A 15,909-nucleotide genomic window follows, 5' to 3' on the forward strand; every position below is an offset into this window, starting at 1 on the left:
TCAGCGTGTGCACTCTGCACCACAGATAATGACGTTGATGGCCTTCTGTCCGAAAAATGACAACGGCGTGGAAGAGCCGATCCGACTAGACATCGGGCACGTGTCCTGCAGCTTCTTCAACGGCTTCGACAGCGCGATGACGCACGAGCAGCGGACCAGCGTGGAGCCGTCGGCCAGGACCCAGCACCACTGGGACATAATGACGGCGTGGTAGTACTGGAACAAGCGTAGCACCGGCTGGACCGACGTGAGCGACGTAGCCACACTGCAGCGGCCTTCACGGCACAGGTCCACGACCGACTAGATCAAATTGGTCTTGCTCGTGAACAGCGACATCTCCGCATCACTTAGAGCCACGCCGGCGTGGGCGAAGCGAAAATCTCCGCAGTCGTTGCCGCCGTCGCCGCACATTCCCGTGACGGCTCCCGTCTCCATGTGCAGCTTGACGCACTCCACCTTGCAGTCGGGCGTCATGCGGCTGTAGATGTGGATGTGCAGCAGCAGCGTCTTGATCCTCGCCCATGGCCACCAGGTAGTCGAAGGCCACGCCCGTGACCGCCAGCTCCACGTCCTTGCCGTCCTCGACCATGCGCTTGTCCTGCGGCAGCTCGTACTCCTCCTTCGAGTCCACGTCGCGCCACACCAGCTTCTTGTCCTCCATCATCGAGACCATCTCGCCCAGGATCACCCGAGAGCTGCCGGCGATCATGCTACTCGCGCGCGCGATGTAGCAGCGCACATGGCGTTGCCGCCCGTGATCATCACCGTGCGGATGTCGCCGGCCTTGAGCTTCTCGATGGCGTCGGCCGTGTCGTCCTTCAGCTCGTTGCGGAACAGGATGAGCCACAGCAGCGACAGACTCTCGCCGACCGCCTCGCGCTTGGCATCGAACGTCTCCACCTGCTCGTGGGTCCAGTCTGCAGGCAGTTCGCGGTACGACATGCCCAGCACGTAGCAGCCGTCCTTGGCGAGGCGGTCGGCCAACCCAGTTTTCGTTGACACAGCGCACCGCGCTATTGCTTGCATCGTAGCACCTGACGGTGGCCTCGTCCTCTGGCAGCTCGTACTTCATCTGCGTGCCAAACGCGGGCCTTCGACTTTCAGACATCCAAAAGTCCTTTTGAGCACACGCACGGTGTGCTGCACACCAACTACCCAAAACGTTTCAGACACTTTTGCATTTTGAACGGGATTTTAGGCGTTTTGCCTATTAGTTCCGAACAGTTCAGAAGTCGTCCAAAACCATCCCTATTCCTGATTGATTGAGAGAGTTGGGACAATCAAGACGCCAGGCGCGAAAGCAGATTCCGATTCAAACGTGTCCAACCCATTCTCCAACGATGTTAACGCATGGTACGGATTTTCATCCACAAATAAAGGCTCGTACCTTTTAAAACCCGTTTCAAGGTTACTTGTCATGTTCACATCTTCTTTTTCACTGAGTTCAACATTCATCTCGATATCTGAGAGATGTTCAGACGATTGAGGCTCTGCTGGTGTGTTGGCAGCTCTATGGTCAATTGGTTGAGATAAGTTTACTCCTGGATGCCTCAATTTCGGCGTCATCCAATCCGTTCCGGTAGCGCCTACATTCAAGACGCCATCGCGACACAAGCTGAGTGGTGAGCTTTTGATGCGAGTGCAAGTCGAGATGAGGTTGGAGGTTATCGAGTTGGTTGATCAACAAGTGTATGTTTCTCTTGTGACGGATGGCTGGACTGATACCAACGGCTCCAGCATGATTAACTTCTTGGTAGTTGCGCCAGGGATGCCCTCGGTATTTTGGTCCTCGTGGTCAACGCGGTCCAAACAGCATACTGCAGACTACCTTGCAGGTGAAATTGAGAAAGTAATCGCAGATATCGAACTATCAACATCAGCGCAGGTTGTATCCGTCATTACGGACAATGCCAAGAATATGAGAAGCGCTACAGGGCGTGCTCATGCTCGCAGACCAAATATTGTCAATGGTGGTTGCTCCGCACACATCTTAAATCTACTGATGCAGGATGTGTGTAGATTTCCTGCTATCCGCGAAATCCGTTTGAGAGCTGTAGCTGTGGCACGATTCGTGAAAGATCACCTTGCACTACTTGACGAGTTCAAGGGCTTGCAGCAGGGCATGCGAAATCTTGGCTCGAAAGCAAGAAATCTCGTGTTGCCAACGCCGACGCGTTGGTATTCAGTGTTTTCTTGTCTGAGGACTGTATTGAACAGCCAGGAGGTACTTGAAAAACTTTTTTTGAGTCCGGACCACGAGGAATTCAGAGCTCGCTATCGCGGTACTGCAGCACGGAGGAGAAAACTTGCCTTCGTAACGGCATTGGTTGGTGACAATGGATTTTGGAATAACTTGAGAACGATTGTACGTCTATTTGATCCAATTATTGCTGTACTACGAGTTTTAGAAGCGGGCAATGTATTCGTGTCGGCGGTGTACAAGCGGTTTAGATGGCTACGATACCATGCTGCTTATGGTGTCACATCCCCTGAGCAAGAGCGTCAAGTTGAACCGGCGACATCCGAGCAAGCAGATGCAACTGGTGCGGAACATGACGCTAAACAATCCGATACCGAGGAATCCGACGCTGAAGAAGAAGATCCACCTAATGGTAGTACAGCAAGCCAAGAAATTAATGGCGACGGTACCACCGAAACTCTTTCTGTAAACGGGGTATATGCGAATGTTTCGGATCTCCCGCTTGGTGACGTCCAAACTTTGTTTCGCGAAAAAATACTGAAGCGATGGAAGTATGCTCATACAAATGCTATGGGTATTGCTTTCTTGCTGGGTCCTACCACTAATCTTGACGACTTTGTGGGCTCGGACGATGATACGGTGGAAGATCAGATTTGCAAAATGGCGAAGGGCTGCGGCGTGATCACGTCAAGCAATGGTACTCCCAAGCTAACAGCGGAGATCCTCGCGTTCAAAAGCAGTAAAAGACTTGGCGGCGAAAGACTTCGAGAGAAATACTCCGAATCAGGTCCTCGGGATTACTGGAACTCCATGAACAACAAAAAGTATATGTTGCTTAAGAAAATTGCACAAATAGTCTTCGCGATCCCGACGTCGTCAGCAGACAGCGAAAGAGCTGGAGCATCTTCGATCACATCCACACCAAGCGACGAAACAGGCTTTCGGTTGAGAAGGTCGAAATGCTCGCGTACATTTACATCAACTATGGAACCATTAGGCGCAATGAAGTCGATCTGGCTCGACATCAGTCTTGTCCAGACAGCGTAGATTAATTGTGCTAAATGAGCTTTGCTATCGATGATTTGTTACCTCTTCATATTGCTTAATCCACGTCAATCCTGGAATCTCATGGACAGGCAACAACGAAGCCCTCCCGGTCACTCGAAGCTGAACGTTTACGCCGCTAGAAGATGCTGGAGAAGAAGAGCTCCATCCCCATGTGGTTGTCCGACAGGAGCCACCACATGGTCACGTCCACATCGTCCGGCGAGAACGGGAAGTATCAGACCTCGCTGGTCAGCGTGTGCACTCTGCACCACAGATAATGACGTTGATGGCCTTCTGTCCGAAAAATGACAACGGCGTGGAAGAGCCGATCCGACTAGACATCGGGCACGTGTCCTGCAGCTTCTTCAACGGCTTCGACAGCGCGATGACGCACGAGCAGCGGACCAGCGTGGAGCCGTCGGCCAGGACCCAGCACCACTGGGACATAATGACGGCGTGGTAGTACTGGAACAAGCGTAGCACCGGCTGGACCGACGTGAGCGACGTAGCCACACTGCAGCGGCCTTCACGGCACAGGTCCACGACCGACTAGATCAAATTGGTCTTGCTCGTGAACAGCGACATCTCCGCATCACTTAGAGCCACGCCGGCGTGGGCGAAGCGAAAATCTCCGCAGTCGTTGCCGCCGTCGCCGCACATTCCCGTGACGGCTCCCGTCTCCATGTGCAGCTTGACGCACTCCACCTTGCAGTCGGGCGTCATGCGGCTGTAGATGTGGATGTGCAGCAGCAGCGTCTTGATCCTCGCCCATGGCCACCAGGTAGTCGAAGGCCACGCCCGTGACCGCCAGCTCCACGTCCTTGCCGTCCTCGACCATGCGCTTGTCCTGCGGCAGCTCGTACTCCTCCTTCGAGTCCACGTCGCGCCACACCAGCTTCTTGTCCTCCATCATCGAGACCATCTCGCCCAGGATCACCCGAGAGCTGCCGGCGATCATGCTACTCGCGCGCGCGATGTAGCAGCGCACATGGCGTTGCCGCCCGTGATCATCACCGTGCGGATGTCGCCGGCCTTGAGCTTCTCGATGGCGTCGGCCGTGTCGTCCTTCAGCTCGTTGCGGAACAGGATGAGCCACAGCAGCGACAGACTCTCGCCGACCGCCTCGCGCTTGGCATCGAACGTCTCCACCTGCTCGTGGGTCCAGTCTGCAGGCAGTTCGCGGTACGACATGCCCAGCACGTAGCAGCCGTCCTTGGCGAGGCGGTCGGCCAACCCAGTTTTCGTTGACACAGCGCACCGCGCTATTGCTTGCATCGTAGCACCTGACGGTGGCCTCGTCCTCTGGCAGCTCGTACTTCATCTGCGTGCCAAACGCGGGCCTTCGACTTTCAGACATCCAAAAGTCCTTTTGAGCACACGCACGGTGTGCTGCACACCAACTACCCAAAACGTTTCAGACACTTTTGCATTTTGAACGGGATTTTAGGCGTTTTGCCTATTAGTTCCGAACAGTTCAGAAGTCGTCCAAAACCATCCCTATTCCTGATTGATTGAGAGAGTTGGGACAATCAAGACGCCAGGCGCGAAAGCAGATTCCGATTCAAACGTGTCCAACCCATTCTCCAACGATGTTAACGCATGGTACGGATTTTCATCCACAAATGAAGGCTCGTACCTTTTAAAACCCGTTTCAAGGTTACTTGTCATGTTCACATCTTCTTTTTCACTGAGTTCAACATTCATCTCGATATCTGAGAGATGTTCAGACGATTGAGGCTCTGCTGGTGTGTTGGCAGCTCTATGGTCAATTGGTTGAGATAAGTTTACTCCTGGATGCCTCAATTTCGGCGTCATCCAATCCATTCCTTGTTCATTACTACCACAACGTGACGTCACCTCCAAAGCAAGAGCCTCCGCGGTTGGCTTATGCTCCGTCTGCTCTGCTTGGTCAATTGGGTTATCAGACGTCCCAGTATTTCCATCGTTCATACTTGGGATCGGATGGGCTGCAATACTGGTGTTATCAGTAGTATTTCGTCCACCACGGTGATGTTGCATCTCCAATTGAGTTGAATCGGATAGCTGCACCGAATACCGCGACTTTCGAAATCCTGACGCTCTCTCTGGCGGCAACGTCGAGCGTTTTCCATACACCACATAGTACTTGCCACCGATTGTCAATTGATTTGTTACGAATCCATGAACCATCAAACAGGGGGGAGCTACAATTTCTTGCTCGAAGTAAAATCTCCAAGTCGGCGTAGAAACTTGAGCATCTAGATTGACATCCCGCGGCGTGAAATACATTGGGCGTGCTCCAATGTCACACAGTCCAAGATGCAAAGCGTTTGCAATTTCCATGGTGCAAACGCCCGAAATATCAAGGTGGAACTTCCTCGAAAACGGCGACTGCTTCTTAATCTTGAACATTTTTCCAAGAAGAGTAATTTCTTGGCCAGTGAGCTTGGCTTCTACCTCCGGAGTCCTGACGTGAATGAGCACGTCTCCTGATGCCATCTTCTCCACAACAGCTACTTCACGACGGTAAAGCCCTTCTTTCACCACAGCATTTCCGTTTTCATGCAGAAAAGACATCAAAATGACCGGGGCTAGTGACGATGAACAGTACGATCCTGATTCAATGACCACAGCATGCGTTATCGACGGAGGAGTAAACCCTCGTGAGCTTGTTGCCAGCGAGAGATAATCCACAACCGACGTCTCATTGCGCTCATACATCTCCACGAGATGCGAGGCGTTCTCATCCGTCAGGCTCGGCTCCACCAGAAGCGCCGCCGTCGAGCGGTGTTGGCGCATGTACTCTTGCGCGCCCAGGTGATCCGCCATGGAAGGTGTCATTTATTCGAGAACAGGTTAGGGTTCGTCTTGTCCAGTAGCCAGCAAAAACGATTGTCCATCTTCAATTCGGAAGGATGCCCTATCCAATACAAGAAAAAAAAAATGGTATCGCGTATGCGCAAGAACAGTGCCACGTACGTGTGGGACACCCAAGCACTACATGAAACTCTAGAGGAAGAAATTGCGGCACTTGCGGTTGGCACTGTTGATGTTGGTACATGGCATGCTCGATTAAAGCATTTGTCGCTGCCTCGCATGGTCGTGCCTGGTGTTCCCGATCTGATATCGGACGACGGATTAGTTGGAACTTTCGAGTGATGTGCAAGGGGTAAAATGTCTGTAGCCCCCTTTTTGCGTCAGCGTGGAAGTAATGTGAAGACCTCTGGAGTACTCGAGGTAGTGCACAGCGATGTCGTGGGGCCAATGACACCGAAGGCCAAAGGTGGAGCACGGTTTGTTGTTACATTTGTGAATAACTTCTCCCGATTCGCCCGTGTCTACATGCTGAAGGCGAAGGCTGAAGTACTGAAGACTTTCAAGAACTACCGCCAATTTGCTGAGACGCAGGCAGGTGCAACGTTGAATACACTGGCAAACATTTTACTCGATTTTGTGATGATCACGGCATTGCACATCAGTCTACCACCCCCTACACGCCGCAGAAAATGGGCTCGCGGAGCGGATGAACCACACCATCGAAGAGCGTGCAAGGGCCATGCTCTACTGCCAACAGGTTCCAAAAGTATTGGTAGGAGAGGTGATTATGACAGCGGCGTACATTACAAATCGTATTCCAAACGCAGCTAGAGGTGACACAACTCCATACGCCGCGTTCTGGAAGATTGAACCCGTGCTGATCATCTCCGTGTGTTTGGTGCACGAGATTTCATGCGTGTTGACAAGAGCCTGCGTTCCAAGTGGGATAGCCTGCACGGTGCTGGGCTATGCAGACAACGCTAAAATCTATCTGGTCTGGGACTTTGATGTGACTCGAATTGAATGTTTCCATCGGTGATAGAAACTGGAGACCAATTCTCCGTTGAACAAGAAGGTGGTGGTAGATCGCTATCTAAAGCCCAAACCATTCGAGCACCTTCGCAGGAGAGGCGTCGCAACCGCACAGAAAAAATAACAACGCAGAATGTAGGAGGTAGAGTAGACTTAGCAGCTCTTTCGCCGATTTCCTGGCTCATTCACAGCGCTGACCCAACAACTTTCCTCCGATCTCCGAACGATGGCCGCCTCAAGACTACAAGTGGGGTCCGATCTGCTGCTACGACTGGAATATGTCAAGGGGACTTCTATCCGCGTTTTGTACGCCAAGGTAACCAGGCTAACAAGAACCAAAGTGGAAACCGCCATTGCCCAACCAGCACAAGGTTCAAGCCAGAGAGTCATCAAATTCCAGCGCCGTATGACCGAGTCGCGTGTGGTGGCGGCCGCAGACGCCACAGGCTCCCATCTTGGAGTGCGGCTGCGACCGCCCGTGTGGATTACAACCAACACCGGCTATCAATACGGTCAGGTTTGCAGATATTCCGGCACCAAGTTTGATATCCAGACCGCCCAAGGCACCACATCCGTTACATGCCGCAAAATAGTCAGCGAAATCCACCCATATATAGCCATAGCGCTGGGATGCCAAGTTTGGAGCAAGCGCCCCTGGTCGCAGGCTCGCCTTACGACGCTTCACTCTAATTTGGCCAACAAGTTACTTGCATTTGGCGCCGATACAGGGGATACCCCCTCCTTAACCACATGGCTCGAACGCCTCGACAGCGGACTTAGAAATGCCGCTCTCGCGAGCACTCAGCGTGAATGGGAAGACATGATGTCAGGGAGGATGCGGAAAGTCTCACTTTTTCATGCGTTTCTGTTTACAATCTACAACGAGAACGGCGGCTGGCCACCTCGGCATTTGGGTGGGAAGCCCGGCAATACTCTCACAGATGAGCCCCGAGGTTTTGCTACGTGGGCCAGCAACAATACTCTCAAGACAAGAAGTGTGCCTCCACCTCTAATCGATGGGGCGCAAGACTCCTGGCATCCCTCTCTGGAGATGACGAGGACGGTTTGGCCGTCGAAGGGAGCAATGCGAACGACGATAATCAGCACTCGTCACAGATCGCCAGGCGATCCAGTAGAGGTATGGTCTTCGACCATGGTCTAGAGCGGGATGCCTACAATTCCAGCGGCGACAACGACCCGGAATCACGATCAGAACGCGAAATTGTCACTCCTTCATCCACGGACAACGATGTGTCCGATCCAATTCCTCCGAGATCACCGGCCTCATCTTCTCCGTGCCTATTTAGATCGCTCACGATCCCAAGAAGTGAATAACACGGTCCCAGCGTCGCGCAAGCCGACACCAATAGATGCCAATCCACGACCAGCAAAACGCAGCAGGCAAGCATTCCCACCTCAACGAAACAAGACCGAGTGCGTCAAATGACAACATCCGACGCAAATAGAGGTAATGATGATGATGCCTACATGGAGACACTAATGGCTTCGCGGCTTCTACTGTACATACACCCAGGGCTGCTGTCCCGTGCGTATAACCTCGGCATCGTTTCAAAAGGACTGTGGATAACCCATTTCGAACGCATCAGCTATGTGGACAAATTACGGCGAGCATCCAGTGGCAATGTGAACATGACTGACTATTCCCTGGCTGTACCTTCCGCCCCGGTCCCGGTCAGAAGGGAAGTCTGTTTACGTTTTCTCTCTAAGCGTGGGTGTCCGTCTAACAATCCTGCGGCATGAAAGTTTCCCAACCTCGTCCACATTGTTCCGCATACCGTTGAACCAGTGGTACTAGTATACATCGAGGAATAGCCAGGAGGCATCAGTGCAAAACTGGACAATGCCATCTGAAGACGTCCGAGTCATGTCGGGCAAACACGACTTGGACAGCGCATTCGCCCGTTAGATCCTGGCACAATATTGCAGTCAGGATATTCACGTCTAACCGGTCACAGTGCTACTGGCGAGATGGATGTAACTCTGCGCAGCACTAATTCCTCAGGCACAAACCAGGAACACCAGCTTCACACCCTCTGGGGCATAGGGGTCCGGAATTCTGCACAGCAGCTAGCACAAGGTCTGCAACCCATCCTGCGACAAATAGTTACCCTTTCCATATGGCAGCACAGCTAACAGCGCCGACATATCCCGAGCCAGATACCCGTGGCAGCAACTTCGGCTATACGCGGTACTACGAGAATGCGCGGTTGCGCCAGGCAATGCCAACATTATCCTGCTCAGACCTTGGACGCCTGTGCCAGGATTTCCAGAATCAACTAGAGGAACGTTTGCGAGACGCAGAACTACGGCGTGATACGCGGATATCCCGTGTTCTTCGTCGACACGGCGTTGTTCACCCAGTAATACTGCACGACCTAGTTTGTGGTGTACACACCCATCTATTAGACCAAGCGAAAGTTGCGATGCTGCACAACGCTAGTGTTAAACCATGGCTTCACGCTCGAGAAACTCGTCGAGTTCGTGAGAGGGCAAACCAAAGACAATCCAAGACCAAACAAAGCCCTATCGCCGCAAAGACTCCGTCTACTCCTATCCGGATACAGGTTTCGCGATACGGTGTGCAACAAGGCCCAATTTGGCGTCGATGCTGTGTGGAAGGTACAGCAACCGCATCAGCAGACGGCACCCATGAACCACAAGTCAACCCTCCGATACCTGGGCAGTGTTATCAAGAACATTCGAGCAGGACAAGACGGAGGCCAGTATCTTATCCCCGACGAGTCAGTACTCAGCCGACTCTCAAATATTCAGGTCAGGCAGTTCTCAAAGCTAATGTCGACCCCGAGGTAGAAATCCGCCTCATTCACGATCTGTCATTTCCTCCTGGGGCGTCAACTAATGATGCATCCGCGAAAAGTGAATGTCCAGAAGTGCGATATCGTCACGTAGCCGCAGTAGCCAGACGCATAGAGGAATGGCACGCCTGCAACACGAGAGTCACCATATACAGCATAAAGGGCGATGTCAAGGAAGCGTTCCGTCATCTCATGATGATAACCTAGAGTGTCAAGTGGTTGGGAGCACAAACTAATCAACTAAACGCGGTCATCTTTGATTTGGCCGCGCCGTTTGGATGGATGGGTTCACATGCATTTTACGGATCCTTTTGGGAGAGGAGGGGGAGGGGGGGGGGGGCATTTCGTGGCTATTAGGAAAAAAAAGCCCGGCGTCAATGGCTACGAACCCCTCGCCTACGAGTGGGCCGGCAACGACATCCTAGTCGAGCCCGATACGCAGGGATGTCTTAGTGCGGCCGGTTCGGCATTAAGAATTGCGATGATGGCGGTTCTAGGTCCTCGATCCATCAACGAAAACAAGTTCTCGCAATGGTCGCTCCACCTGCAAGTTCTAGGGCTCGATTTTGACACCACACATCGAGCGGTGTCGATGCCAATCGCAAAACTCCAGAAAACCAGACTTCGAGTACAAGGAGCTCTAAGTCGATCGAAAATCGCTCGATTCCAGTTTCAATGCCTACTCGGCAGCCTCCGACACGTAACCATGTGTCTACGCAGTGCAAACCCCTTTTTCCGGCGCCTTGAACAAGCAGCTACCAGAACGTCTCGTTGGTGAGCAATCAACATCACCACGTCGATGTGGAAGGATTTACAATGGTTCGAAAGTATACTGGCTAACGGTCGTTGCTGGTCCCTCCCCACCTCCTTGTTCTGCGATGAACCCGCCATCGGCGTTCACCTGTACATGAACACGAGCAATATGGGGCTGGTAGTTCTCGACTCGGCACGAAAAAGATTTATCCAGCTGAAATACGATGACTGTGAATTGGAACTCATCGCCAAAGCGGCGTCAATAGACGGATTCAACATTAACACCCGCGAACAATTCTACATCGCGCTTGCTGTCTGGAACTGGGGTCACGAATGGTCAACTAGCTGCGATGGTGAAATATTGCACATACGTGCATGGACGGACAGCCTGGACGAACGATTTATTTAGCAGAAACGCGTTGGCTCAAGAACTGAACAGGACTATCGGTTTTAGCCAAGGTTGCCACGGAATTCGGGTTTCAGCCGGACATTTGCCTGGTGCCTGCAACGTCCTATCCGATGCCGGGTCAAGAGCGTGGGCAGCACCCTTTGCAACTATTTGGACTAATATAACGTGTTCGTGGACGCAGGAACATATACCAGAGGAAGCCCGGCATATCTACAAAACGTTCCCAACCAACTACAAACCCAATCACTGGCAACCAAAAGCCATCGAAAGTACGAACGAACTGGAAAGAATTGGTTAAATGGTGCTCTAGTCATGGCTTTTCTTGCTGGATCGGAGTAAACAAAGAGCAGACATCACTACAACTGGCACTCTTCGCCGTCTCCCGCAGGCTCCCTCAGGAAGACCAACCAGACAACGCTCCCAGCACCGTGCTGTCCAAAATCATCCATGTGGGTTGACACCATCGCCGCCACAGAGGAATCGAAGTCGGGATCTACGAGGGACATCAACTTACTATGCAAGAGATGCTGCGGGTGTCGCAGCCTCCCAAGCAAAAAGCGCGAATCACACTTGAAGTTCTCCTTTGTCAAAACCCCCCACGATCGCGTGTTATGGGGGACTGCTCTCCTGGGCTATTTCTTCAGGCTGCGTCGAGGCGAATATCTAGCTGACAAGGGTATGGTGAAACCCGCACTTCAGTTGACAAGCAATGGCCAGGCCACTCAGTGCGAGTATCAAGCCTCGTCGGAGCGAGTTAATTTTTAAGGGAGCAAAACTGACCAGACTGGGAGGGGAGAAATAAGCATATTGCAGCGCCCAGGATTATGGTGGGAATGTCCGGTTCGAGCAGCGCTGCTATAAATTCAGAGCCACAAGCGCAATCAGCTCCCAAGTAGCCAACGGCTCTGCACAGTCTCTCGGGGTCAACATCTCACAGTCACCACCATGACAAAGGCAATCAAAGACGCTGCAAGGGCGGCTGGTGAAGACCTAGACAAGTACAGCAAACATTCAATGCGCAGCAGGGGCGCAACCGCATTACTCACGTCCGGTGTAGACCGTATCGCCATCAAACGTTTCGGTAGATGGAGATCGGATGCGCACGAATGGTACACACGGATTGATGGGCAAACGATTTACGACTTGGCGCAGAACATGGTCAGAGGGCTCAACAGTACACCCAACAATTTGTAAGTCCGGCGTCGCCAAGTGGGGCTGTTCCAGGTCCAACACGACCTGAAGCGACTTTCCCAATTAATTCGAGTGAGCCGTTGGCCCCACCCACCTGACGTGATTAGCGGAAAAGCTACTACCCGCAACCATCAAGGTTGATGAGCGCCCTCCATCAACAGTTCAAACCATGGGTGAACGGACTGATGAACCAGAACCTACACTGCTTGACGATGACCTTGGTGAAGACAACCACAGACCTGGCCCCCTCCCACCTGCTGATGTGGGCATGGCCGCCCTGAACCCAGCATCGACTTCGATGGATGTGGACGAGGAAGGATCACTCGCTTCTGATTTGACTGTGTCGGTAGCACACTCGTTGGAAACCTCAGACGTCTTGACAGTGTACAATCTCTCCAAGCTCGGGATAGCAATGTGGTGCGCGTCTTGGAGCCTACTTCAATTACCTAGCTGACTAATGTGGGAAGGCTGCGATTGCCTAGCCACGTGAACGAGGGGGAGAACCATATGTGGTCGGGCGTGAAATGGTACCACATTTTCTTTCTAGTGCTCGAGGAAGTGACGAGCAGCTTCCGCTTCCGCCATCTCGACCTGACGACGAGGATGAGCAACTTGTACTGGTTCCTGCTCCTTTAGATGTTATTGCATCGAGCGCTAGCCCAGACAGTGATACATCTAGTAACGACGGGACGGAGCCCGAACCCAAACGACATCGACTTGATGATGGCTACGAGACTGCCCTTGCTTCTGTAGACGTTCCGCTCACATTTCGAGAAGCTATGGATTCATCGGATGTAGCCAAATGGAAAGGGGAAATCCGTTCAGAGCAGCGACCCCGTATCCGAAACCACACATGGGACATCGTGCGGCGATCTCCAGGCATGAAGGCCATTGGCTGCAAGTGGGTATTTGCACTAAAGAGAACTGAAAACGGTGAAATCGTAAGATACAAGGCGCGACTTGTCGCCCTCTGCTTCCTGCAAACGCTCGGCATCGATTACCATGGTACGTAATAACCTGTTGCTAATCTAACGTCGCTGCGTGTCTTCTTTTGCTGTATGCAATCATATGGACTACTTCATTAAGCAGTTTGATGTCGACACCGCATTTCTCATTGGCGATTTGGGCGAGGTTGTCTTCATCACAACCCCGTTAGGCATCCGCACTCGGGGAGTAATGGTATGCCGACTGCATCGCAGTTTGTACGGATTGAAACAGGCAGAGGCAGTTTGGTTCAAGCCCACCCGATGTGTCTTCATCGAAATGGGATTCAAGCAATGCCGAAATGATTCCTGTCTATTTATTCGAGTTGACCGCCATGAATCTGTCTTCGTAGTGCTGTACGTCGATGATCTGCTCGTTGGGTGCGCAGACGAAAACGAGGCTGAGGAGATCGAACACAGTCTCTCAATGCACTTTATGATGAAATCGCTTGTGGTGTACGTGATGTACTGGGTATGGAGATGAGAACGCGTGAAGCACGACCAACAGTACGACCACTGCACAACAAATCCGTGGTAGCACATCAAATGTGCGAAAATGCCACACGCTGTGGTGGCAACACAAAACGATTGCATGGTTTTGGAATCTGTCCGCGTTTTGTCGAGATGCACGGCCAGGGCGAGATTAGGTTAGTCCGAGCCAACCAGCGCTCGAGAAGGCAGCATGTCTCAATTTGGAGATGCACGGACGCAATTCAAAATCCTCCCCCTTCGGCAAGAACACGAACGTACATGCCGAAGCAGATTGCTTGGCAGCGTATGGCTCTCGGCGTCGACGGAGTCCGCGCGGACGTGGTGCTCGACGGAATGAAGTCGTTTGAGATAACCAAGAGCAACAAGATGGCCTGTACGACCTGCACAGACATCGAGCCGCACCAAATGCGTTACCGACTGATGGAGTGCAGCTCGCATTCCTGTGCGTCTGCTAGCGAGTTCGCTTGCTCCTGGCGGGGGAAGATGGTAGCATGCCTTAAGAACGACGCAATCTCTATCTACACGGTAGGGGAGCACACGACGGAGGCCACCTCCCCCAAAAAGAAGAAACTGACGGCAACGCAAAAGGCATTCTGTCGCGACTTAGCGGAACACCATCTTCGCCCAATGCGGATTCGTCATGCGATGTCGCGTAGATTTGATACGCCGCTAGAAGACCTTCCAGCACTCAATACCGTCCAGAACTTTGTGAACTATCACGCGCGCACGCACCTGGGGAACAACGACCGTGTGGACGATGTGAGAGAATGGATTCATGCGCATGCATACACTGGAGGTGAAGCAATGACGCAGCCCTTCACGTTTGCATGGGATTTAGACCGTGAGGGCAACCCGGTTGTGGGTAACGGCTCGGATGAACGTCCTTTCATCGTCGGGCTGACGTCGAAGGCGCTCGTCATGAGGCTGATGCTTCCTCCGGAGCGTTTTATCCTACATGTGGACGCAACCTACAAACTAAACTATCGCGAGTACCCCGTACTGGTAGTAGGGGTGTCGGATCGATCGCGTGGATTTCATGTTGTGGCTCTATTCATCATATCTCAAGAGACGCAGCCGGTTATCCAGCGTGCGTTGATGTCACTGAAGCGCCTGTACTTTTGGATCACCGGTAGGGAACCTGAGGTTCTCTTCACGATGGGAGACGCCGATAAGGCCCAGCACAACGCTCTCCGCGCCGTATTCGGAGGGAATAATGGGTTCACGGCACTTATGTGTTTCTTCCATGTCATGAAGAACGTGTACGAAGCAATTAGAGGCTTTCCCTCGGGTGTGGCGGCTTCTATCGTGCATGACATGTACGACTTACACTTTGTGCGCAGTGAAAGCTCGTATCTCTGGATGCGAGACCGTGTTGTCGCCAAGTGGTTGGACTACCCTGGTCTTAACTCTTTTGCGCAGTATATGTGGTCGCAGTGGCTTACTGGTCCATTCAGCGCATGGCAACTCTACTTAACCCCGGTAGGGTTTGCGTCCACTAATAATCCAGCGGAGACATTCAACGCGCTACTCAAGCGTGACTACACTTTGAGACGCCGGCTCAAAATGGGCACTTTGCTGAAAGAGCTACTACACTGCTGCGAAGACCAGTCCTCCAACCCGCGACCGTTCCGCTTCGACGTCGTTCCAGCGGCGACCCTCGTGCGACGTGTATCCGATCTAGTGCGAGAGAATCTTTTAAGGGCGAACGAAGTCACCCCGATCGATAATCTGGGTACTGGACGCATGCAAGTTTACTCACTTCTCGCCAAGCGAATCGTAGTCGCACCAAACAAGCGATCTGAACTGGGCATCGCCGTGTCGGCTCAAATGGGCATCAACTACGCTCGCATGGAAGTGGAGGGGCAACCATGCGGCGGGTGGGTAGTGGATATGTACCAGAGGTGGTGTAGATGCAATTACTTCTACGCATTTGGAGCTTGTATCCACGTTCTATTCGCAATCCAGTCGTGTGAGCACTTGGACAGTCAAGGGCGAGAGGTTTTGGTGAGCAGGAAGAAGCGCAAACGTGGGAGTGGTGGTTCGGACGAGAGGGTGACCAACCTTGGGGGTAGACCCGTGATAGTGGGGCCGGCCCTTACTTTCTGAGGTTCCAGCACTATCGTACGACCGGAACCTGCTTTCATATGCGTGTTACCATGTTGACTAGGC

General features: G+C 52.6%; 4 protein-coding genes across 4 annotated transcripts; all 4 read right to left on the reverse strand.

Annotated features, from left to right (window-relative positions):
* Positions 1-673, reverse strand: IUM83_01992 (P-type ATPase (P-ATPase) Superfamily; the record flags this gene model as incomplete). The annotated part of the gene is made up of 2 exons (XM_067925887.1): positions 1-300; positions 410-673. The coding sequence occupies 2 exons, from the start codon at positions 671-673 to the stop codon at positions 1-3; spliced, it is 564 nt and encodes a 187-aa protein (XP_067800693.1).
* Positions 674-705: 32 nt separating this feature from the next.
* IUM83_01993 (P-type ATPase (P-ATPase) Superfamily) lies at positions 706-1,026 on the reverse strand (the record flags this gene model as incomplete). The annotated part of the gene is made up of 1 exon (XM_067925888.1): positions 706-1,026. The coding sequence occupies one exon, from the start codon at positions 1,024-1,026 to the stop codon at positions 706-708; it is 321 nt and encodes a 106-aa protein (XP_067800692.1).
* A 2,470-nt stretch (positions 1,027-3,496) lies between these two features.
* On the reverse strand, positions 3,497-4,169 carry IUM83_01994 (P-type ATPase (P-ATPase) Superfamily; the record flags this gene model as incomplete). The annotated part of the gene is made up of 2 exons (XM_067925889.1): positions 3,497-3,796; positions 3,906-4,169. 2 exons carry the CDS (start codon positions 4,167-4,169, stop codon positions 3,497-3,499), a joined length of 564 nt encoding a protein of 187 aa, XP_067800699.1.
* A 32-nt stretch (positions 4,170-4,201) lies between these two features.
* Positions 4,202-4,522, reverse strand: IUM83_01995 (P-type ATPase (P-ATPase) Superfamily; the record flags this gene model as incomplete). Its single annotated transcript, XM_067925890.1, has 1 exon — positions 4,202-4,522. One exon carries the CDS (start codon positions 4,520-4,522, stop codon positions 4,202-4,204), a length of 321 nt encoding a protein of 106 aa, XP_067800691.1.
* Positions 4,523-15,909: the final 11,387 nt, after the last annotated feature.

Source organism: Phytophthora cinnamomi (assembly GCF_018691715.1).
Source record: "Phytophthora cinnamomi strain GKB4 chromosome Unknown Contig0, whole genome shotgun sequence".
Taxonomy (NCBI): domain Eukaryota; phylum Oomycota; class Peronosporomycetes; order Peronosporales; family Peronosporaceae; genus Phytophthora; species Phytophthora cinnamomi.